The sequence below is a fragment of the Dasypus novemcinctus genome, chromosome 25, assembly GCF_030445035.2.
Source record: "Dasypus novemcinctus isolate mDasNov1 chromosome 25, mDasNov1.1.hap2, whole genome shotgun sequence".
NCBI classification, from domain to species: Eukaryota; Metazoa; Chordata; class Mammalia; order Cingulata; family Dasypodidae; genus Dasypus; species Dasypus novemcinctus.
Window position 1 is genome coordinate 32,830,372 of NC_080697.1, and position 26,403 is coordinate 32,856,774.

Below are 26,403 nucleotides of genomic sequence, written 5' to 3' on the forward strand. Positions count from 1 at the left end.
TTAAGCTGCCAGTGTCCATAAAACCTGCAGCCTCCAAGAGCAGGCAGGGCATGAGGATGGGATAAAGGCAAAAGGCACATGGCAAGCAAGCAGGCGCAGAGCTTCACCTGAACTCTGCAGAGTTAGAGTTCCCAACCTGCAGCCGGCATGCAGTATTGCCCTGAGCAATAAGGGGAAAGGAACAAAACAGAGGCTGAGTCATAAGGATACCGCAATCGACCTGCGAAGTGGGTATTGGAGAATGCATCGTAAGCAGATCACTGTACCCCTACAACCAGACCGAGATCCGCCTACCCAGGGGCATGCAAGCATCACACTGACCACAAGCACGGCACACGGCACACAACCTACTCTTTAAGCATTTCATATTTTCCTTCAAACCTGCAATATAATAAGATGGAGTTATTAAATTGCATGGACACACAAAGTGAAGTTAAGATTTAGGGGGAGGAACATTCCCACTTGTCAATTTAAAAACACCTTTTCATGTTTTCAGGAGGCAAAAATATGACCGTCTAGGTAACAAATGAAAGAAATGTTCAATATATATGTGCTCGTTTTCAGTATATACATATGCAGATCATCACCCAAGTTTATTTCTACAAATATTTAAACACCTAAAGTCACGAAAGTCTCATCCAAGGGTTTGTCTTGCACATTTTCCAAGTGTATGCAAATTGTACACATATAATTAATAGAATCTAAAGTGTTAAATAAGCACAGGGGAGAGCAATTTCAAATGTGAATGTGGTTACACAAAGAATTTTTGTCCTATTTATTGGACAGCAATTTAAGCCTTCCTTGAGGTGTCACCTCAGCGGGTGAAAACTTTCTTCATGTCTTGTTTTTGGGAAAAGGACAAATCTGCCTCGAAGCCCCTCCCATCAGATAGGGGGATGGAATTTTCCATTCAGGGAAGCATGGAGGCCGATAGAGGAGGGTAGGCCAAGCAAGATGCTACTAGCATAGACCCTGCTGGACCCACTTTCATTTCGGAATTCAGCTACCGGGTAAGAAAAGCCAGTTGCCTTAGAAATGGCCCAGGAGGACAATAAAGTTGTGAATGGGGTGGTCTTAAACCAAAGCCACACTGCTAAGCTAAAAACTGAGTGTCTGGCCTCTGTCCGACATGTCACTTCAGAGCCTGCACAGAGGCTGGTGCCCTCCCATGACATCTACGTGGCTACATGGCTACAGCTACATCCACCGATGGTCTCAGCAAGCTTTCAGTAAGATCCCATTCATTCACCTACCTCCATTGGCCAGAAGGTTCTCTTGAACCTTTTCCTTGGTGTCTTCCATTACTTCTACCACGCTCTGAGCCATTCTTTTTATAAGGCTTTGATTAAAGAAGAAAAACAGCTGGTTAGAGTAGCAAACTACCGTAAGAACACTCTCATACACTACTGGCAAGAAAATGAACTGGTGCATCCCTTTGGGGGAATAATTTGGCATAATGTATGAAAAGACTTAAAATGTTAATAGCCTTTGAACCAGTAATTCCACTTCTGGGAAAATATCTTAAGGAAACAGTGCAAAGAGAAAACACTTTCTGAATAAAAAGACGTTCTTTGCAGCACTGTTGCTAACAGGGAAAAATTGGAAACAACTGGAAGGTCCAACAATAGGGAATTGTTTAAGCAAATGAGGGTAAGTCCAGCTGAGGAATTATTAAATGGCCATTGAAAATGGAGTTTACAAAGAACTCCTAACACCATTTAACAAGGCATGGATTATAAATGGTACATGGAAAAACCCCCAGACACAAAATTATACCTACAGTGTGGCTGCAACAATGTAAAAATGCTCTTGCTACTCTATATATTTTCTATTATAACCCATTATTGCTTTTATAATTAGAAAATAAGAATGTTTTAAGTCCCCAGAAAGAATACCAAAGGCTTCGCAAAGTCTGGGAAAGGAAAGGAAAGTATAGGATTTGGAGGCAGAAGGTTTCAAATCCCACCTGGCTCTGCCAATTAGCAGAAGTATGACTGGGGCCAAATTTACTTCATTTCTTTGAGCCTCAAAACAAAAGTGAGATCCATTTTTCAGGGTTACTATTACAATGAATTAGCCAAACAGGTCCCAAGTGTCTGGCAGCAAAGTATGCCAGAGTGCTCTAGTGGGGCTGATACCTAGTCAGAAAACATACTGAAGGAGGAATAAAGAGCCGAAGAGCTGATGATGCAAAGCTGAGCCTTAGGCCATTTCTCCACCTTCCTCCCCAGAGGAGGAAGTCTGCATTTGCAGGCAGGGTGGACTCAGGCCACTGAATTCCCAATGTGGTACACAGTCTTCCACCGTCGCAGGCACCAGCAATGGCTCTGCTGGTCCCGCAGCGCGTGGAGCCCAGCGCACGAGGGTTGGCAGAAGACTGGGGTGGATGCAAAGACTGCAAGTCCCGTGGGAACTAGAAGGAGGAAAGGACAGAGGGAATCGACTTGTTTTCCTGACTATCAAAGTAATACATGGGAGCAGATAAGATCCAAGGGTTGAGCACCTGCTTCCCACATGGGAGGGCCCAGGTTCAGTCCCCAGGGCCTCCTAAAAACAAAAAAACAAACAAGCAAGCAAATGAAAAAACCAACTCGGGGGATGTGGCTCAGCGGTTGAACACCAGCTTCCCACATACGATGTCCAGGGTTCAGTCCCTGACCCTGGTACCTCCAAAAAATGTATATATATGTGTGTGCTCCGGGTCAAAAACTGAAGAATACACCTCTAAAAATGTTAACAAAATAACATACAACCATACACCCTCACCCCAGAGCACACGTTCTTAGCTTCTGGGCATACTTCCAACAGGCTTAACACTTGTCTGTTTAGGCAAGGTGAAGTCTTCATTAGATAGCAGCTCACTTTTAGTGGAGTCTTCCAAGGGTCAAGCATTCTACAATTACTGTCTCATTTAGCCCTCACAGAAATTCCTGGAAGGTGGTATGAGCCCATTTTACAGATGAGGGAGCTGAGGCTCAGAGAAGTCATTTGCCGCAACCACCCAGTTTGTATGTGGACTCCAAAGCCTACATTCTTGGCTACCAGGACACAAGGCTGTTTTCTGTCACTGCGGCCCGACCTGGGTTTCAATTTCCATAAAGGTGTTGGCATTTCTCAGAACAGGAGTTCTGCCTCTTACTAATTACACCCTGAGGCAAGTCACCTGACTGGTCGCAATCTCGTTTCCTGGGCTGTAAAATGGGGATACTGGTGATTACCCCACAGGGTTACCAGTGGAGTTTAGTGCGGTGCATGTAAATATCCACACTCCTGGAAGGAGGTGGCAGACAGCTACAGAGGGCTTCTCAGCCTGAGGAGGGGTACCACTGGAGATCCCATTCCGGGATCTCTGCCCTCAGGAATGCCAGTGGGTTCTGCAGGAGATGGAAGGAAGGGAGAGAGATCTGTTCCCTCCCAGCTCCGATAACCAAGCCATGCTCTCCTCCCTAGGGCATGGGACAACTTCTCTACCACCAGCCCTGGGTTCCCAACTTCCTTGAATTTCCCCTACAGCCCACACACAACCTTCTTTCTGTCCCTTTATAGACTCTCCTGAATTACCCTAATTTAAAAAAAGAACAACTTTATTTCAACTTCAAGAAACAAAACAATAGACAAAAAGCAGCTCAACATATTATGGAAACTTCACTTCACAAAAAATCCTGTCCAGGCATGTTTATCTTATTTAATCGTAAAAACAAACTCAATTGTTTCCCCAGTGTTTCGAAAGATAAATGAGCACAGATTAAATAATGGGTCTTGTTAATGAAGAAAATGGGAAAGAAAAAAAAAGAATGCTTGATTATATTCACATTTCATAAAACTAAATCTCACCCATCTCCTAAGAAAATCGCCAAAAAAATCTCAGTGCAGACAACCAGCACGATGGAAGTGGAGTAAGGAGTTCCTAGAGTCAGCTCCTGTTCCATGGCAGTTTGTAAACACCCAGAGCTCTCTGGAGCTAGCTGAAGCCCCTGTTTGGGAACTCCAGGAGGCCAGAAGAGCATCCTGCAACATCCTTGAGGGAGTGGAAGGAGACTGCCCATCTGCAGAGAAGACTGGTAAGTAGAGCACTCAATGCCCCGTAGGCCGGTGCCCATCCTCCACTGGAGGCACAAGCCACCTCCGGAGCTGTTCCATGGCAGGAATTGAAAGCTCCACTTCTCAAAAACGGGGGAGGAAGAGACGGTTGGGTACCATCTTCAGCTACTGATAAGTAACTTCAGCAGGCTAAAGTATAATCCTGAGAACAGCTAAAGTTTGAGCCTGTCCAAGTAAGAAAGAGGCCGGGAGCTGCCACCTTAACCCTGCACCTGGCATAAGGGGAAGTGGGACAGACTGAAAATCCCAGTGCTGGTGGGGACCAGCTTCTTCCCATCCATGTCAGATTGCAGCTCTAACCTAGGCCCCAGTGCCACCTCCAGCAGGGAGGAAGATGCGGGGCCCTGCACCAGTCTCTCCGAGAAATTACCGGCCAAGCTGCGGAGGTTGGTGATTATCCTACTCTGGCAGCACAAGCTGCCCCAGGAGCGATTCTGTGGCTGGAATTGGAAGCTCCATTTCCCAAAAACGGGGGAGGAGCAGACAGGTGGCTGCTGATTTCAGCTACTGATTGGCAAACTGGGCTGGCTAAGATAAAACCGTGGGGAACAGCTGGGATATGAATCAGCCCAAGTTGGAAAGAAGCTGGTGGCCGCCATATTGACTCTGCCCTCAGCATGAGGGGAAGCTGGGCTGACAGAAAATCACAGTGATGTTAGGAACCAGTTTCTTTCACCCAGATCAGCCTACAACCCTAGTCTAGGTTTCAGCCCTGCCTCTGGCAGAGAGGAGGCTGGCAGGCCCTGTACCAGCCTATCCAGGTAACTAGGTACCTCTGGCTGGCACAGACTGAAAATCAGAAGTCTACCAGGGCACCTGTGGTTATCCTGGACCCATACTGCATAGATTGCAGCCCACACCTGTAGCTCCATCCCCACCCCAGGCAGGGGAGAAACCACAGAGGCAAGAAGACAGTGATATGATATTTAAGATACTACAAGAGAAAAACTTCCAGCCAAGAATCTTATATTTAGCAAGACTGTCTTTCAAAAATGAGGGTGAGATTAAAATACTCAAAGATAAACAGAAACTGAGAGAATTTGTAAGCAGGAGACCAGATTTTCAGAAAATACTAAAGGGTGTGCTAGCACCTGAAAAGAAAAGACAGGAGAGAAAGGCCTGGAAGAGAGTCTAGAAATGAAGATTATATCAATAAAAGTAACTAAAAGTGTCAAAAGAGGGGTGAAAATAAACTGACAGATAAAACTCAAATAATCAGGAATAAACTTAACCAACAATGTAAAGTGCTTGTATTTAGAAAACTGAATTCAGTGTTAAAAGAAATCAAAAAAGACCTAAATAACCGGAAGAGCATTCCATGCTCATGGATTGGAAGACTAAATACCATTAAGATGTTGGTTCTACTCAATAGATATAGAGATTCAATGCAATCCCAATAAAAATTCCACCAGCATTTTTTAAATTGAAAACACAATCATCAAATTTATTTGGAAGGGTAAAGGGTCCTGAATAGCCAGAAACATCTTAAAAAGGAAAAGTAAACTCTCATCTCTAGACTTAAAATTTTATTACCTAGTTATAGTGGTAAAAACAGCATGGTACTGGCATAAAGACAGACACATAGACCAATGGAACCCAAGAGATGGTTCAGAAACAAACCCTCACATGTACAGTATGGTCAAGTGATTTTTGACAAGGCTGCCAAACCCACACAGCTCGGGCAGAACAGTCTATTCAACAAATGGTGCTGAAAGAACTGGATATCCATAGCCAAAAGAAGGAAAGAGGACCCCTATCTCACACCTTATCCAAAAATTAACTCAAAATGGATCAAAAACAAACAAACAAACAAACAAAAAAAGACCCATAAAGTTTCTAGAAGAAACTGTAGGAAAATATCTTCAAGACCTGGTGGTAGGTGGTGGATTCTTAAAGGAGATAAGAGGAGGACTGAGATGGATGTTTAATATATGTAGAAGTTTTAATTAGCTCTACTGTAAAAGTGTGGAAATGTATAGAGTAGATGGTAACACACAGGAAAAGCTAGTTTATAAATGGGGATGTAGCTGAAAATGGTAGTCTACATTTATAAATGCCAATTGACAGAATCCTAGAGAATAATCTAGGAACTAATAGCACAGTAAACCAAGAGGTGGATGAGAATTGTGGTTGATGGTACAGGTGCTGGAGTGTCCTTTGTGATCTAGAGCAAATGTACATCACTACTGCAGAGTGCTGGGAATGTGGAGAAGCATGAAAAAAAAAACAAAAACAGCTGGAGTGACCTATGCACTATAGTTAGCAGTAATAATATAATATTCTTGCATTTATGCCAAAGATGTACTGTGTTGATAATGGGGCAGCATTGAAAATATGAGCAAAATGTACACTACAGACATGGTAACAATCAGATATTATCTTATCTGTAGCAAATATTCCACCAAAATGTGGTTTGTTGATGGAGGGGTATTGTTTGGGAATTCTGAACATGTGCATGATCAGTTTGTAAGTTTACAACTTATGTCATAAAAAATATATTTAAAAACTAATAATAGGGTGGGTTGGGGGAAAAACACACCAAATGTAAGATAAGGACTATGATTAGCAGTAAGATTTTGACAATATTCTTTCATAATTCGCAACAAACATCTCACGACAATGCAAAGTGTTTGTGGAGGGTTGATGTATGGGACCCCTGTATGATGTTATGTATGTTTTCTTTGTAAGTTCAAACTTTTACTATACACTTCTTGTTTATGTATGTTCATATATAAATGATATAAAGATAATAATAGGGTTGGTTGGGGGAAAATTATTTTGGTTACAAGTAATATTTTGACAATGCTCTTTAATCCTTAGTTAAAAAGGTTTAACAACAATGCAAGTTATTGGTGGTAGGATGAGTTATGAGAGTCCTGTATGTTATATATGTTTGTTTTGTAAGTTCACAACTATTATTATACACTTATTGGTTATGTATGTTTATGTATGAGTGATGTACTTCAATAAATTAATTTTTAAAACTTAAAAGATAAAAAAATCAGTGCATTTTTTACTGATTAGCACACTTGAAATATACTTCAAAAACAGTCTGAATTATTTCATTGGTTTAGTTCACTTATGGTTTGATTCAAATATTTGATCACTGGAAACTATGTCATTAAGAGTCTGTAATTGTTTCATACAACACAATTAACTTGAGTTATGACTTTTTTAGTCCAATAAAATTGAACAAAGCTACTATTATTTTGTGTTGTATAAAATTCAGTTACAGCAAAAAAAAATCCCATATTCTTATTTTTTTTTCCTTTAGCATTTATATAGGATATAACTATCCTAATTTGAGTGTGTTTTCTGGTTTTTTGGAACCCTGACTAGATAAATTCATTCTTTCATTCATCCATTCATTCACTGAACTCTTTATATTAAATTAAACCTTTATGTGCCAAGCACTCCGTTCTGGATACTATGAACAAAATAAAGTCCCTGGTCTGGTGCAGCTTCTATTCCAAAGCTGTCAGTGGTTCCACTTTTATCATTATCATAGCAATGCGTGCATGCTGTTGTCTCAAACGTCAGGTAAAGTACTTGTTTACATGAAGGTAATAATAACTCCTGCCGGATTCTCAACAGCTGCTCGGAAGTGTTTGCTGAATGGGTACAGGAGTCCTGGAACCCTTACATATGCTTCCTTGCTAATTCAATCTAAAAGTAAAACTCATCGTTTTGTTAACAACTCTTTGCTGCTCCAGATTCTAGCCTCACAAAAGTCTTTAACTATAATAAGTGTGTGCCCTCAGGCAGGTACACAGCCACAGAAACATCTCAGAATAACATGGGCTGATGAAACTTAACTGCTGGAAAAAAAACACTCATTGCCCTTAACGACGGCTGATTTTGCCTATGATCATTAGCTACAGGTATCAACAAATTGTAGCATTATGGAATCACAAAATTTTTCATACAGTTTCTCTCTCTGAGTCTATATGCTATTTTAAAATGTTTTTTTTTTTCACTTTACAGTTTATCACTGCATAGTATTTCATTCCATTGCTGCATCATAATTAGCCCCCTTCTAGTAGACATTTGGCTTGTTTCCACTTTGATATTAAAGATAATGTTGCTCTTTCATTGCTTGTAACAAATGTTTCACAACAATGCAAGGTGTTGGTGGTGGGGTAATGTATGGGAGCCCTGTATGATGCTACACATGTTTGTTATGTAAATTCACAGCTTTTACTATATAATTATTGTTTATGTATGTTCATGTATGAAGGAAGTACTTCAATACAATTTCATTTAAAAATATATAGAAATAATGTTGTGATGATCATCCTTATAGATACATTTTGCCTATTTGGACAGGTATATACATAGAATAAATTGCTAGAAGAGCAACTACTGAACTAAAGAGTATGAACGTTTACAGTTTTAACATATAGGGCCAGATTACCCTCCAAATATCCTGACCCAATTTATACTCTCACCCACAATATCTAAGAGATGCTGTTTCCCTAAATCCTCACCCACATTAAGTATTCTGGGTCCTTTCATCTCTATCAATTTGATAGCTGAAAAATTGCAACTCATTTCTGTTCAAACCTGCCCTTCTTTGAAGCTGGACATATTTTCAGGTGCTTATGGCTTTCCAAATGGCAGTTTTCTTCTTCCATCAATTGCATGGCCACACCTTCGCCTGTTTTTTTTACCGACTTATCTGTTTCTTACTGATTTGTACGGGCTTTTAGGTGTGTTGGGCACTCAATTCTTGAGACAATGTTTGCATCATTTTAAAGATGACTTAGAGAGGTAAACATCACCCTATACAACTAACAAGAATCAGAGCAGGAATCAATCCCAAGTTTATAAAATACAAAGCCCATGCTCTCCACTGCCAATCTAAACTAAACTCTGGCAGCATTCCCTATACTAATAGATAAAAATTTGTAAGGAAGATATACAATTCACATTTTTAATGCAAAACATGTAAAGATCATGGTTGGGGTATTGGTTACACTGATGTATATATTTTTCAAAACCCAACAATCTGTCACTAAGTGTAGCCTTTGGAAGGACTGTACAAGGCCAGTATATATATATATATACACTATATAACCATGTAGTAGATGATGGATTGTGGTTAACAGTACAAATATGAATGCATTTTCTATGAACTATAACAAAGTACAATACTAATTCATCGTGTTAATAATAGTGGGGTATATAGAAAAAATATGTTCTTTTATAATTTGTAACAAATGTTCCACAACAATGCAAGGTGTTGGTGGGAGGGCAATGTATGGGAATTCTGCACATTATGGATGATGGTTTTAGAAGCTCACAACTTCTCTAATAAAAAAAATATATACTTTTAAAATCAATCTGTTCACTTAATGTGTGCATTTCACAGTATGAAAATTTTACTGCATTAAAGAAAAAAAAACCAGCACCTTAATCAAATGAACAAAGTTAACATCATCAGTAATCAAGAAGACCTGTCTCCTGACAAAATGCACCAAGAATATAACATTATTTCTTTGGAATTCCTGCCCGAAGTACATAACCTGAACCTAACCATGAGGAAACATCAGATAAGTTCAAATTAAGGAGCACTGTCCAAAATTACCGACCTGCACTCTTCAAAATACTCCATGTCCTGAAAATCAAGAAAAGTCATGATAACTGGTCCAGAATAAATGAGGCTGAAGAGAAAAGACAATTAATTGCAAAAGATAGAAAGCCAACTCAATGTTTATCAATGGGGACCCATCTGAGACTTTCTTTTTCTATAAAAGAAACTTTTGAGACAATTGGAGATATCTGAGTCTGTAGATTTCCAATATTGTATTCCTAGTTTTCATAATTGCATTAAGGTTTTATAGGAAAAAGCTCTAGTTTTTAGGAAATGTGCAGAGAAGTATTTAGGGGTAAAGGGACACCATGTATACAACTTACTGTTAAAGAATTCAGAAAAAAATAGAGAGAGGAAAAGCAGATGTAATAAATGTTTACATTTAGAGAAAATGACTAAAGGATATATGGGAATTCTTTTAATATGCTTGCAACTTTTCTGGAGGTTTGAAATTATGTCAAAATAAAGTTTTTAAAACCTTTAAGCATATAAAGTATATAATTCCACTTTTAAAAAATTATATGTCCATCCATACCCAGGAAAAAAATATCCGGAAAGAAAAGACACCAAGCTGAAAGCTAGTTTTCTCTGTGGGTACAATAATGGCAACTTTCACTTTCTATATATTTCTGCAATGTTATGTTTGAATTAGTTAAAACATACATTACTTTTTCAAACAATATAAAAAGAAATAAATAACAAGCCAATAAAACTTGACAATTATTATTGTAAAGATTAGACCTGTTTATCTATTTTAAGACCGTTTCACAACAAGTGTTGTATGCCAGAATTTCACCAAATTCAAATCTTTGCAGCATGAATGGCAAGGGGACGTGCAAATTTTTAAGTTCACAGAAGGTCAAATGAACAGCCCATAAATAGCCCATAACATTAGGAAAGAAGCTCAACCCCACTTGCTCTGAAATATCATTTTTCACCTATCAGATGGGCATATTAAAAAGATCCATAATTTACAGCATTGGCAAGTACTCAATGAAACGAATACAGAGGCCCTGCCGGTACAGGGTGTCAATTGGTACAAACTTACTAGAGAGTGTTTTCAGAAGGTCTATCAGGTGTTTTAAGCACATAGATTATTTTGACCCAGTGAATCCACTTCTAGGAATTTGTCCTTCTGATCTATGCACCCATGTGCACAGAGACCAAAACTACAAATAACAAGGATGCTTTCTGCAGCAAAGCTTCCAATTGTAAAAGCTATGAAGCCATTTCAGAGTTTATCAGCAGGGGACCCATCTGATACAGTAGGTAACCAAGAAGTCTTTGAAAAAAAGAATGAGGAAGGTCTCGTGTATTGCCATGAGATGTTGTCCATCATAGAATAAAGGGAAAAAAGCAAGTAATGAGCAGTATCTATAGCTATGATCCTATTTGTAAACAAAAACATAAAAATGCATGCTTGTATATGCAGAGAAGAGTCTGGAAAGACAAGCACAAAATTGTTGAAGTGGTGTCCTTTGGGGAGTGGGACTACAAAGGTAGAATTTTGATCTTTCCTAAAGATAACCAGCATGTGTTCATAATAAAAAGCTAATAATGATATTACAAGTAAACAAAGGAATAAGTAAACCAATGGAAAAGACAAGTGTGCACTACCTTAGGCAAGGCCTAAGATTTCTTTCAAATTAACTGCTGTTACCTGGGCTGTCCTCTGTGGAGCCCCAGAGGGGAGAAAACAGGTAAGATGGGGGGGGGGGTGCTACCTAGATGTGAAGGTGTGAGGTGAGGGCAGGAGGGATTGGAGAAAATGAGGAGGCAGCTCCAGGACACCTGGGAAGGTGGGGGGGGGGGCGGGGAGGCAGGTAGTTGAGAGAGGGGCTCCTCCCTACGGGATCTTCACAGACCTGCCTGTGGCCAGGCATGTTCTGAATGTGCTCTTTCCTTTCTTTCTACAAACACTATCATGGCACCTTACAGTCCTGCTGATTTCTGGACCCTGGGCTCCAAGGGGTCCCAGAGGCCCCCCTGCCCTTTGGGTGCAGGCTGGCTCAAGTGCTGAGAACACAGCAGGAAGGGACACCTGAAGCGCTGTCTGTCACCTCTTCTCCTGGAATTACAAGCCAGGAGGCTGACCTGCAGGTCACGCAGGGCCCAAGAGAGCACACCCAGGGTGTGTGGGCGGGTAAGGGAAGGGGTCTCTTTCATAGGGACAGTGGGGCAGGCTAACTCCAAGCCTCCTGGCCCCAGCAGGAAGGCTGCATTGGTTTAGGAGAATGCAGAGGCAGGGCTGACCTCTTCATTCACCTAACCTGGAGTACAAACACAGAGAAGGTTCTTCTTCATGGTATTTCACGTAGTGTCCCCACAGGGTTCTCCACTGCAAAATGTATAGAGCAAAGCTTTGCTTGTTTCTTGATTCCACAGACATGTTTGAGGTGAGCTTTCATCAAGACCCTCCACCTCAGCTGGGAAATATGGCACCCACTATTCCACCCCCATGCTTTGTGAGAAGAAGGGCTGCAGTCTCCTGCACCCATTTCTCTTTGAGAAGGTGTAAGGTTCCCGTGGCTGAGCAGGTCAACACAACATGAAAGAGAGGGTTTCTCCCTCCCCTGCCTTTTCTGGATTATTCAGGCAAAAGCAGGATGGTGCTGTTTTGGTTCTCAGAAATTACCTGGATACCTGCAAGAAGAGGACAGACAGGTTATAGGAGAGTGGCATGAGATTTTGAAGCAAGCATTCACATGGGATTTCGAAGCAAGAACAAAGTGGCTTCCATCTACTGAGTACAGTCCACAGAAAGGCACTTCAGGTAACTCTACCTCAATTCTTCACAAAAGAGCTAAGCAAACTGAGGCTCAGAGAGGCCAAAAACAGAGCCCACTGGTACTAAGACCCCCTCCCCAGCAGCCCTACCTCTAAAGCAAGTCTTGCTCACTCCACCAGCTGCTCTCAGTACCCCAAAGTGGCAAAAGTGCCTTCTGGGTAACCAAATATTCCTAGCCAATTCCTCAGTGTCTCACAGGACTTCGTGTCTTTCTAGATTGGAGGAGCCCCAGTGAGCCCAGCCTCACTCCTAGGGTCATGCATGAAGCCTGGAAACCAAATAAGTGAGATCCAAAAGCTTCTAACAGGGAAACGGACTTGGTCCAGTGGATAGGGCGTCCGTCTACCACATGGGAGGTCCGTGGTTCAAACCCCGGGCCACCTTGACCCATGTGGAGCTGGCCCACGTGCAGTGCTGATGCGTGCAAGAAGTGCCATGACACGCAAGGAGTGCCATGCCACACAAGGAGTGCCCTGCCACGCAGGGGTGCCCCCAGCATAGGGGAGACCCACGTGCAAGGAGTGCACCCCGTAAGGAGAGCCGCCCAGGGCGAAACAAAGTGCAGCCTGCCCAGGAATGCCGCTGCACACAACGGAGAGCTGACGCAGCAAGATGACGTAACAAAAAAGAGGCACAGATTCCCGTGCCTCTGACAACAACAGAAGCGGACAAAGAACACGCAGCGAATGGACACAGATAATAGACAACTGGGGGGCGGGGAGAAAGAGGAGAAAAATTAATTAATTAATTTTTTAAAAAGCAGCTTCTAACAAAGACCTGGGAGTCTGTCCCCTCCCTGCTGCCTGGGTGACTCATGTCCTGGGCACCTCCACCTGCTCCTTTGTCTGCTTCCTCCTCTCAAGGGACAATGAAATCAACATGCCCCACAGCAAAGTCATCAGGAAAATGTGACTGGAGAGCAGTTAAATGACTTGAAAAGAAAACAAACAAAGACACAGTGACACTTCCTGGCCAGCTTCATTCAGTACTCTGGTGGGCTTTGGCCCATTTGGGTTTCAGCCTTGCTTCTCCAAAACTGGAAGCATAATAGAAGACTGATCTCACTCAACTATGCCTGCAATTTTTGATCCAAATCTTTTTTTTTTTTTAGGAGGTACCAGAGATTGAACCCAGGACCTCATACATGGAAAGCAGGCACTCAACTACAGGGCTAAATCTGTTCCTGATACAAATATTTTGAGGGTGCCCTCTGCACACCAGCCTGCAAAGCCACTCAGCAAAATTACCTTGTCACTCAAAACAGAATTCTCTTTGGCCATATTGATATTACACAGCTCGATTCAGCCACTTTGTGGCCTGCCCAGCAGAGTAGCTTTTGGTTCTCTTCAAAATGCCAATCTGCTCTCAATGGAAGAGTCTGCCCTTCTGGAAGAAGGGACAAGGAAGATCCTGGTTCTGAACTTAGCTCCCAGAGAAATGGTGCTAAAATGCCCTGGAGTCCCACAGTCTTCAGGGAAAACCTGGCCGTCTCCTAAGATTATGCAGCAAGGGAACACATTTGTTTAAATTCTATAGAGTCAGTCCACCAAACTCAAAATGGATCATATCCCTAAATGCAAAACACAAACCTATAAAACTTCTAGAAGGTAACAGAGGAGAAAGGCTAGGTGACCTTGGGTTTGGAGGTGACTTTTTAACTTCAACCCCAAAAGCATGATCCAGTGGAAAAAAAAAAAGATAAGTCTGACTTCATTAAAATTGAAAATGGATGTTCTGCAAAAGGCACTGTTAAGAGAATGAAAGACAAGCTGCAGACTGGGAGAAAATATTTGTAAAACACATAGCTGATAAAGGACTAATACCCAAAATATATAAACTCGACAATAAGAAAACAAAGCACCAAACTGCAGAACAGGTAAAAGATCTGATCAGACACCTCACCAAAGAAGGTACACTGATGGCAACTAAGCACATGAGAAGATGCTCAGCAGGATATGTCACTAAGAAACTGCAAATTAAAGTTATAAGATGACATCACACACCTATTAAAACGGTTAAAATCCAAAATACTGGCAAAAAACAAATGCTGGTAAGGATGTGGAGCACCAATTGCTGGTAGGAATGCAAAATGGTACTGTCACTTTGAAATACAGTCTGGAAGCTTCTTGCAATAGATTTACCATATGATCCAGCAGTCACCCTCGTAGGTATTTACCCAAAGGTACTGAAAACTTAAGCCCATAAAAAACCTGCACAAGAATGTTTATAGCAACTTTATTCAGTTACCAACAACTGAAAGAAACAAAGACGTCTTTCAATAGGTGAATGGAAAGCAAATGGTGGTACACTTATACAACGGAGTTTTATTAAGCATCACAAAGAAATGGACTATCAAGCCACAAAAAAGACATGGAGGAACCTTAAAAGCACATTGCTGATTGAAAGAAGCCAGTCTGAAAAAAGCTATAGGCTGTATGATTTCCAACCACATGACATTTTGGAAATGACAAAACTCTGCAGTAAAAAGAAAAATAGTTGCCATGGGTTCAGCGGGGTGAGTGTTACTTGGGGATGAGGAAGGGGAGCCCAGAGTCGTTTTAGGGCAATGAAACTATTCTGTGTGAAACTGTCATGGTGGATACATCACATCTGGACGACAAAAGGAGAGAATCTTGATGTAAACTGTGGACTTTAGCTAATAATAATGGACCAATACTGGCTCATCAATTGTAACAAACATACTACAAAAGCGCAAGATGTTACTAATAGGGGAAACTGTGAGGGGTTGAGGGGAGAGGAAGCATATGAGAACTCTGTACTTGCCTACAGTTTTTCTTAAATCTAAAACTGCTCTACAATTAAAGTTCATTCATTAAAAAAAATTTTAAATGCCAGTCGCCCCAGCAGCCCAGGTACGGCTGCCACCTGTGGGGTCCCCTCCCACGGAGCTGGAGTTGGCACCTGGCAGCCCGCCCCAGGCAAAGGCCAGAGACGGGCAAATCATGAAAATGGTACGGCGAAAGACTGAAATGCTCGGAAATGTGCTCCATCTCACAGGTAATCAAAGGAGGACATGGGAAAGCAAGCACACCTCATTTCATTTTGCCAGGTAAATTAACAAGCATGTTTAAAGGCACTTGACTGACCAGAGAATCAGGAAATGGCACTTCCTTATAACCTATTTGGAAAACAATTTTCACAATATGTGCAAACAGCTTAAATACATCTCTATCCTTTGAGCCAGTGATTCCACTTCTGAACAGCCAACGTAAGCAGATGATTAAAAAACATAGACAAATATTTAGGCAGGCATTTGTTGGGGAGTTCAATGCAATAGACTAGAGTATATGTTTCGTTTTTGTTTTTTTTAATAATAATCTTTTCATTATCTTTTTTAAAAAAAGATACAATGATCACACAAAATGTTACATTAAAAAATATAAGTTTCCCATAAACCCCCACTCCCCACACCCCAGAGTATGTTTTATTACCATCAAAAAGAAAATGAAATATGCCCATCCCCCGTTTAAAATAAACACAAAAACCTTACTATTACCTGAAGTCACACCTGGGAGGTGTAATTACACAGATTGACTGATTGCAGAGGGTCAAGGCAGGAAGGGCCTTTAGAGCCTAGGGGTGAGAGTGGGGTCCCCCGAAATCACACAGAATTGCCCAAGGCCCCACAGCTACTTGGTGACAGGACCACAGCTAAAACAAGGGCTCTATGTCCAGTTCCAGGCTGCAGACCTCACTCAACTGTATTTTGTAAAGTAATACATTGGGTTTTTATAAGAAGTCTTTTTTGTAAAACTCATTCTCTTTTAAATTCCTTGTCCGTTTCCCCTAGAGGAGTTTTTAAAAATAAGGAAGTAGAAGTGGATTTCACCCAACTGATAGAGCGTCTGCCTACCACATGGGAGGTCCAGGGTTCAAACCCAGGGCCTCCTGACCTGTGTGGAGCTGGCCCACGCGCAGTGCTGATGCACACAAGAAGTGCTGTGCCACACAGGGGCGTCCCCCGCGTAAGGGAGCCCCGCGCACAAGGAGTGCGCCCCATAAGGAGAGCCACCCGCATTAAAAAAAAAAAAAAAAAAAGTGCAGCCTGCCCAGGAGTGGTGCTGCACACACGGAGAGCTGACACAGGATGACACAACACAAAGAGACACAGATTCCTGGTGCCACTGACAAGAATACAAATGGACACAGAAGAACAAACAGCAAATGGACACAGAGAGGAGATAACTAAGGGGTGGAGGGCAGAGGAGAGAGAAATAAATAAATCTTTAAAAATAAAACATAAAAATAAAAATAAGGAAGTAACAGACTGCTCAGGCAAAGAATTTTTTCAAGGCTGCGGACGGGGCTATGGTTCCCTGGAAGATGCTCTGTTAGTCTGAGGGAGCCTCTCCAGCTGCACCCACAGTGGGTTCACACACAGGCGAACAGGGTCACCTCCCACTGCCCCACCAAGTCAGCTTTCTGGCAAATGTACAAAGAATGTGTTTCTTTTCTAGGTTTATCTTAAAAACTCCTGGCCTTCCATGGGCATGAAATGTCCAGACAAGGCAAATCCATTGGATTGACGGGTGCCTGGGGCTGTGTAGAAGTGGGGCGTGGGGGTGGCTGCTAATGGGTATTGGACTGCTTTCGGGGATGATGAAAATGTTCTAGACTTAGATGACGGTGATGGTTGCTCAACCTCATAAAAAAACTGGAGACCAATGAATTGTACATATTATAGGGGTGAATAATACAGGATGTGAATTAGATCTGAATTTTTTTTTTGAAATGGCTTGGCCTTCCCTTGGCTTTAACAGGGAGATCCAGCCTGGAGGAGAATGCCAAGGACTGGTTTGGCCCCAAAGATAAATAAGCAGCCGTTATGCTTGATGCCTTCATTTTCTCTGAAGTTTCCTTGGCTCTGCTCCCCTTCATTTGAGTCACCACTATATTCTACAGTTACCAAAACTCTGCCCTGGGTCACCATCCTAGACAGGCCACCACCTCATTCTCTGGGGGCCATTCAGCAGCCTCCTCACTGCTTTCCCTCCCTCCCCAATCTGCCCGCCAGCGGCAGCCAGGGACTCTCTCCAAAAACATATGTTTTCATGTTATTCTACTGATAAACTATTTCAGGGGTTCCCCAAGAAATTCACATACTGATGTTCAAACTCCTTAGCAGAGTTTACAGGGGATAGCCCTGCCTGTCCCGCCTTATCTTCCTCCATTCTCCAACCTGTGCTCTTCTGTGTCAATCTTCCTGAGCAAACTGGAATAGCCCAAGCCAATTGGAAGCTAGTCATCCTTTAAAACTCAGTCCAAGTGCCCCCTCCTCTAAGGAAGGCACCCTAACAAACACAATACAGTGTTAGGTAATACACGCCAAGTCCCCAGTATACAATACTTATTGCATTCAACAAAAATGTACTGTGTCAAAAGATGTTCAGGGGACAACAGTGAACAAAGCAGAAAATAAATTCTGTCCTCAGGAAGCAGAGGTTTGAAAGACTCCTCTACCCTGTGAAAAGTGTTGGTTTCCTCATCTGGGGTATTCCACTAAACTAAGAGCTCTCTGAAGATATATTAATTTGTCTATCGCTGGCTCATACAAAAATACAGTGGCTCCCGGAAAATACACAGATGCTCAGTCAATGCTGGCTGGCTTCAACAAAGGCCTTTAAGATGGGATGCAGGACGTGGGGCAGATGCTTCCTCAGTTTCACAGTACCCATTTCCCAGCCCTGAGATGGTCTCTTTATCCAGTGACCTCATCGCCTGGAGTATGAACCTCTTTGTATTCCCTAAGTCTAGAAACTAGTAAGTACTCAATACAACTGCAGCACCAAGCTTGGGCCATAGCCAGGACCCTGCCCTGGGACCTCAGGCTTCAGAGTCTCAATGCAGTCCTCCTACCTGCTATGTCCAGGTACGCAAGGTTTGCGGGGCTGAGGGAATGTGTGTGTCCACACTCCAGGCACCTAGGAGGTTAAGTACTAACCCAAAAGAACACAAGACTTAAACACAAACGTTCCTAACAGCTTTATCTGTAACAACCAAAATCTAGAAACCATCCAAATGTCCCCCAACAGGTGAGTGGATAAACCAATTGTGCTACAGCCATAAAACAGAATACGAATCAGGAATAAAAATTAACTATTAATATACATATGCATGAATCCAAAAATAATGGTGCTGAAGGAAAAAAGCCAGGCCATAAAGCATACTTAACTGTATAATTCTTTTTATATAAACATTCTAAAAAATAAAAATAATTTTTTTTTTAAATCTTAAAAAAAAACAAAAACCTTTTAATATCTACTTAGAATTCCTTGTTTGGGGCTCAATTTCTCTGAAGTACTTTAACTTTAAAAGGGATAACGCCCCCATATCACACCTCTTCTTCCCTCTCCCTACCCTCAGCAACTTCCGTGGCCACTGTCTCCACAATGGGGCATTTTGGGGACTTGGAGCTGTCCTGAATGATATTGCAGGGACGGATGCAGGACATTATATATCCTGCCATAACCCACTGAATGGTCTGGGGGAGAGTGTAAACTACAATGTAAACTATAATCCACGCAGTGTAGCAGTGCTTCAAAATATATTCACCAAACGCAGTGAATGTGCCACACTGATGAAAGAGGTTGTTGATGTGGGAGGAGTGGGAGGGGTTGGGGAGTGTGTTATATGGGAACCTCTTATAATTTTTAATGTAACATTTGTGTGATCTACGTATCTTTAAAAAAAAAGACAATAAAAAATTTGCTAATAAAAAAAAGGGATAATGGCTGTGTAAAGTGCTTACTGAACTACAGCAACTTTGTTTCTCAAAACCTAAAGACTACGTACCTCAGAATCACCTGGAGCCCCAATTTAAAATGCAGATTCCTAACCCCAGAATCCCTGGAGGTGGTGTTCAAGGACATGTAGTTTTGTTTGTTTCCTAATTCCCCGGGAGATTTTATGGGTGCTAAAATTGGAGGCCCACTACTGTGAAATGATGGACATATATTCACAAACATTCATTCAGCACCTATTACGAGCCAGGCACCATTCTAGGAGCTAGAGATACAAGGAGCTTGTATTCTGCAGAAAGGGACTAAGAATGCCAAAAGATTAACAGTGGTATGTGGACTGCAGAGAACTAAAACAGGGTGATGTAGAGAGTGATTTTTAAAAGATACTTCTACTGAGAGCCCTTAATTGTACATGTTGGATGGATTGTATGGTGTGTGAATAAAACTTTTAAAAAACAAAACACACGTCTGGCTGCTCTTTGGAGGTTGGATTGGTTAGAAGTGTGATGCAATTATACAGGAAAGAGATTAAGGTGCTTTGGATTAGGCTAGAGCAGTGGTAAGCTGGGAGTAGCTGCTGTGGGGCAGGTCTTGGAAGGGGGGCCCACAGCTCTTCAGTCCTGTACTGGTTCTCAATGTGGAGAGCTTAGACTAGAGGTTGGGACCCAGCCTACGTGAACACCAAGGGCTCGGCCCGAAAGAGCTTTTTGTTGAGATAAGAAAAAACTCACAAGGAAGGGGAATGTACAAATATTAGCTGTTTGTTGAGAACAATATTAACTTGCCAATGGCAAAAATAAGTAAGTACATAAGTAAAAGGTTAAAAATTAGGAACACTTAAAATTGCCTCTTAAGTTCATGAAACAAGGATAGTCTAAATAGAGGCCATTTATTTAAGGAGTGAAGAGCACCAACACAGCGCTGAGGAAAATGACCAAGTAGGCACAGAACTGGAAAATAATGTAGCTGTGGGTCCAGAAAGCCTTCGCCAATAAGGAACTGCCTTCTACTAAACTTAACCTCTGAAGAACGATGTAGGGATTTCACAGTTTTGCCTCAGGTCAGGCCTGACTCCACACACACCCTACAAGCAGCAGCCAGCCAACATTCCTTGCTTCCCTGCTGGCTGGACTTCTGGTCTGGAGAGCTCGTGGGAGCTGGGGGAAGCCCTGTCAGATACTGGACTGTCCCAGCAGAGCCTGAACTGAGGGACGAAGACAGGCGACGAAGGGGAGGCGCTAAATGTATCTGCCAGGAAGCCTGACGACCTGGCATGAAATATGGATGTGAACCATTTCATGGGGCAGTGATAAAGAGTTCACGGGGAAAAGAAAAGCACCAAACAGAGGGCCAGGTCCACAGTTGATGACCAATCAGTGGCAGTTACACAACAGGAAATGACGTAAGCATCAGATGACATGGAACTCAAGGCAGAATATGATATTCAGAGGCACCCAGAGAATGATGATGACAATCCTCAATGAAGTGATAACTGTCCTGGATCTTAATGCATCCCACAAGAGTAACAAAGTGCATAAAGTATAAAAATATGGATATGGCAAGTATGACAGTCATTAATAATGTCACTTCAAGAAACATATATCAACTCTATACAATGAAAACTCTATACAATGAGTGAGCATGTACTCCTTATAGGTACCCATGGAGCACTTAGAAAAAAACAATATATTAAGTCACACACACAAAAACTAAAATTCCCAAAAGTAGACATAGAACATACTTCATTTTCTAATAATAAGGAAACAGAATTAGGAATGAAAAACAACAACAAATTTCAAAAACCCTCAACTTAAAAAAAAAGGCAAAAAATTGCAGGATATGTAGGAAAAAATAATGAAAATAAAAAATATATAAAAGCTTAAGTTATACAATTGGGAAAAAAGCATTGCCTTAAATGTTACAGAATGAAACAAAGAAAATAAATGAACTAAGCACACAACTCAGTACATTTTACAAAAGGGAGCAACAAAATAAACCCAAGTAAAGCAGGAAGAGGAAAACTGGGATAAATGTAGAAACTAAAGAATTAGAAATCAGAAAAATGATAAAATTGATAAATGAAGACAAAAGTTGCTTCTCTTAAATAAAGAGATTATTTATAAATAAACCACCAGAAAGCCTAATCAAAGAAAACGCAAATACAAAAGAAAGAAATGAGCAGATATAACTAGAAAACTCACAAGAATATATACTGAAAGGCTCTATGCAAATAACTTGGAAAAGATCCTGAACTGGACTGTTTTCCAGGAAAATATAATTTACCAAAATTGCTATCTCCCCTTCCCTAAGAGAAAAGCAACAAATAATACTGAAAGTTTTGTGACTGTTACCAAGTAAATACTAAAAACCTGCAGGCCCAGAGCTTCACAATGACACATTTTAAACCTGAGGAACAGATCGATCCATCACCACTTAAAGTAGCCATTCCAAAACACGGTATCAGGACCAGCAGGCAGCTACATCACTGGGGAACTTGGAGATGGAGCCCAGTAATTTGTGCTTTAACAAACTCTCCAGGTGATTGTGAAGCACACTCAAGTCTGAGAGCCACTGACTTCAAGTGTTCAACCTTGGTACGCCAAGTGTGGCCAACTTGCCAGAATCTGCTTTTTGGCAAGATTCCCAGATTGTTCATTTGCATGTTTAAGTTAAAAAACACTGTCTAGAGCTCTAGCCCAGCACTGTCTACTAGAAATATAATGTGAGCCATGTACATTATTTTAAATTCTCTGGTAGCCACATTTAAAAAAAAGGAACATGAAATAGGTGAAATTAGTATTAATAACTTTTTATTTAACCAAACACATCCCAAATACTACCATTCCAACATGTAGCCAACAGAAATAATTCATTAATGAGAGAGTTCCCATTCTTTTTTTTTTTGTGCTACGTCTTCAAAATCCATTGTGCATCTTACATTCACAACACTTCAAAATTCAGACTGGCCACATTTCAAGTCATCAATAGCCCCACCGACAGTGCAAAGGATAGAGAAAAGAAGGAAAGCTTGGAAATTGTTTTTACAAAGCCATCATCATCCTTTCACTAAGACTGATAGCACACACAAGAGAATGTTTTAAACTGATAGCACAAAAACTAAAATCCACAGACCAAGCTTAATCTGTGTTAATTAAAATTGTGTTTCAGAATGAGGATTCATAGCCACTCCCTGGCCTCTAATCTTAGGTTCGTCACTCACTGTGGTTCTCTGTGCCCACTACAGAGGAAGCACTCAATAAATGTTAACTATCATAATGTGAGTTATGTATTTAGCTGTTAATATTCTTAGCTTACTCTTAAATACTGACACTATCAGCAAATGGAGTTAACATAGTAGGCTTTCTCACTGAATTCAAGGAAAATTCAATAGTATGTCTAGTAACAAATATACCATATTGAGGTTGTGCCACAAAAAGAATTTGAAAAAAATTCAATATTTATTCCAGATAAAACTCTTGGTAAAAGAGAAAAAGACAGATATTCCTTAGCATGATAATAAATATTTCAAAACAAAACCCAAAACAATATTTAATAGTGAGAAACTAGAGATATTAATATTAAAGTCAGGAACGAGACTAAGATGTTGAACTACCATCACTAACAAATTAAACTTTTTTCTGGAATATTAGCCTATGCAGAGGGAACCAGGAGGAAAGGGGGCAAAATTATTACTTGCAAAGAATAGGATCACATGCCTAGAATATCTAAGAAAATCAACGGGAAAACCACTAGAAGTAATAATAAGGAAAAGCAATCAAATTCAGTAAGTTGGTAGATCACAAAATTAATACACAAAAATCAGTAGCTTTCCTATTTGCAAACCATAAGCATTTAGAAAATGCAATGAAGAAAATATCTCATTTATAAAATATTGAGCAAGATCTTATTTAAAAAAAAATTAAAACTCTCCTAGAGGAACAGGAGAAAGGAATTAAACCAATGGAAAGATAAACCATGTTCATGGGAACACTAAAAATCATAAGCATTTAATATTCCCTAATTTCGATGCAAATGAGAATGAATTATCAATAGACTCTTTGCACCAACTATGTTCTAGGCTCTGAACTAGATGCTTAGAATATATTGAAGAAAAGACCTGCTTCTGCTTAGTAGGGATCTCAAAAAAAGACCTTTAAGATTTGTAAATATTTTGTGGGATTATGAAGGTATGTGTTTGTATTTTTCATTCTGCTTTGTTTTTACCATGGAAGGAAACACACAAAACCCTAAGAATGGTTACCTGTGGGAGAGGGCCTGGGGTTAAGTGGTAAGTCAGTAGATTAAGGGTCTTCCCTGCTCCCCTTTGCCTACCAGCTCTTCCTAGAAGCTTGTTTCTGTTCTGGGAGCTTATCTCTGTCCCAGTACCATATCTCTGATCCAGATGTTTCCTCATTTGGGTCAGGAAGGAGTTAGATGAGCTCTCTAAGGGTCTTGCCAGACTCATATTACAGGATTCTTCCTTTCATTCATTCAGTTCATCACTGAGGGCCAGTGATATTGCAGGTGCCAGGGACCTGCAAAGCCTGACCTTGTGGAGTTTACAGTTCACCTGGGGAGATAGATATTAATCATATAAAATGTAGAAATCACCTGTGCTAAGCACTATGGAGAGGTAGTATCCACACTATGAGAGGGCAAATCTGTAGATACAAAAGGTGAGAGGAAGGGGCAGGGGCTAGGGGCTAGGGGGATGAGGGGACAGTTGGAAAAGAAAGTCTGGGAGCTAACGAGGTGAATGGAGGGTGGAAAAGGCTTGAAATAGTCATCACAGGGAGTGAGAGAGCAGCAGGCTGCCAAAGACCTATAGTAGGGCAGCCAAGCAGTTTGTTTTTTTTTTTAAATATTTATTTTTTATTTATTTCTCTCCCCTTCCCCTCCCCCCCCCCAAGTTGTCTGCTCTCTCTGTCCATTTGCTGTGTGTTCTTCTGTGACCACTTCTATCCTTATCAGCAGCTCTGGGAATCTGTGTTTCTTTCTGTTGCGTCATCTTGTTGTGTCAGCTCTCCTTGTTTGTGGCACCATTCCTGGGCAGGCTGCACTTTCTTTCGTGCTGGGCGGCTCTCCTTACGGGGCGCACTCCTTGCGTGTGGGGCTCCCCTACACGGGGGGCACCCCTGCATGGCACAGCACCCCTTATGCGCATCAGCACTGTGCACGGGCCAGTTCCACACAGGTCAAGGACCTCCCATGTGTAGTCAGATGCCTTATCCACTGGGCCAAGTCCACTTCCCCCAAGCAGTTTTAAGGAATCCAGAATAGCACACAGCATAAGTAGACGTTGAATGGATGTTTGTTCAATGAGTCCATGAAATGCCATACACATAATCGTGAGCTGATATTCTTGCGCTCACAAAGAGAAGCTTGGATAATTTTTTGAAATGACATTTTGCTTCTCTTTAGAATGCCCTGAGAAGAACCCACTCATTCTCATCACATTCAGACATGCGATCTTTGATCAGCCAACCAGGAACTGACTCTGGGTAAAGAAAAAGCCACCATCCATGCCACAAAACAGGTAATGCGCTCAGGGGCCAGTGACAGTCACAATGTGCCACATTCAACCAGCACCAAAAAACAAGCTAAGATACTGGGAAGGACTCAAACATTAAAAAAAGAAAAGAAAAAAGAATGAGAGTGGGAGGGGACCCTTAAAATATGAAATTATTTGATCTCTCAAATGTTCATAAATTACAGTGTAAATAAGGAGCAAATTAATAAAAGCAGCATGGAGAAATCAATCAAAAATGAAGGGAGAGCTCCAGTAAGCAAAAGCTGCCTCCCAGCTACATGGAAAAACACTCCAGTGTCCCAAGTAAATAAATAATAAAAGGATATAGAAACAATACACCTTGAAAACTCTTGTCCAGTGTCTCTTTTCTCCTGGCCAGAAGCAGTGCTGACAGGTTTGTGCAGCCTGGGTTCCAATACTCAGCTAGCATTTATTTATCTCAAAACACTTGAGTACTTTTCAAAGAATCAGGTAGGACATTTCAAAGAACTAAAGCTGGTCTCCATGTTTTACTAGCATGGCCCATGATTTTACCCCAAGCTCCAGTATTAACTCCCAAGACAGGGACATATTAACCCCTGGGATAGATAAACGGTAGAAATAAGAATTTGGGAGTACTCAGGACACACCATTTTTGTTTTCCCCCTGGTAGGAAGCCTCTTGAGACCATATTCCCCCAAGGAAAAATAAAACTATGCACAGAGATTTTCATTCTTATCACACACCAGGCCCTGTTTTGTTCTGTTTTTGTTTTTTTTAACATTTTAATTCATATAAGTCCTATCTGTTTCACAATTATAGTCACAACCTTGCTTGCTCACACATTTTCATATCCTTTCCTAAACAGATGCTTCAGCACCATCATAAGCAACCTGAGTGACAAATAAGTACAGGAAAAAAACACTAATGTTTACTGAAAAGGCAACCAACAAAAAAAGAAACCAAGGCAGGAACAATAATTATCCAGGCTCATAGAATTTTAGAGCTAGAGGGAGCTTTGGTGAATACAGAAAGAGGTTAAAAGGAAGAGGTTAAACGGCAGACAACAATGATAGCAAAAACAGGTCTAGACACGGTATAGCATAGTAAAATCTCATGTGAAAATGAATATGGGCAATATTGCATATATAAGACTGTTTTTCCTTGAAACTGAACAAATGTATGTTAATTGTTGCAAGATGTTAATATGGGGCAAAAAAACACTATATATTGTATGATTCCATTTATATAAAATGTAAATATAAATCAATTTATAAAGATGGAATTAGAATAGTGGCTATGTAGGGCTGGCAAAAGATAGAAGGATTCAGAGGTGACTGCTAAGGGATGTAGACTTTTATTTTTGGAGTAATGAAATTGTTCTAAAATTTTTTGTGGCAATGAATGCATAACACTGTGATTATACTAAAAGCCATTGATTATATGCTTTGGATGGATTATACGGTTTTTCATTAAAACTGTTAAAATATATATATAGGGGACCAGATGTAGCTCAAGTGGTTGAGCACTTGCTTCCCATGTATGAGGTCCTGGGTTCAAATCCTGTTACCTTCTAAAAAATAATAACAACATATACATATATATATATCAAAGAATGGATAAAGAAAATGTGGTGTATGCATACAATGGA

At 41.0% G+C, this 26,403-nt stretch overlaps 1 protein-coding gene across 8 annotated transcripts in view; it reads right to left on the reverse strand.

The window, feature by feature from the left end:
- Window positions 1-26,403, reverse strand: part of ATP6V1C2 (ATPase H+ transporting V1 subunit C2) — a 72,235-nt gene that overhangs the window by 30,904 nt on the left and 14,928 nt on the right. For 4 of the 8 annotated variants that reach the window (XM_058287879.2, XM_058287873.2, XM_058287875.2 and 1 more), the window contains exons 4-5: window positions 1,254-1,339; window positions 352-381 (exon numbers count right to left, since the gene is read on the reverse strand). In XM_058287879.2, the coding sequence (XP_058143862.1) occupies window positions 352-381; window positions 1,254-1,339 (116 nt within the window). The remainder of the gene's footprint in view (window positions 1-351; window positions 382-1,253; window positions 1,340-26,403) is intronic. The other 4 variants (XM_058287880.2, XM_058287876.2, XM_058287878.2 and 1 more) reach the window with 1 other exon arrangement.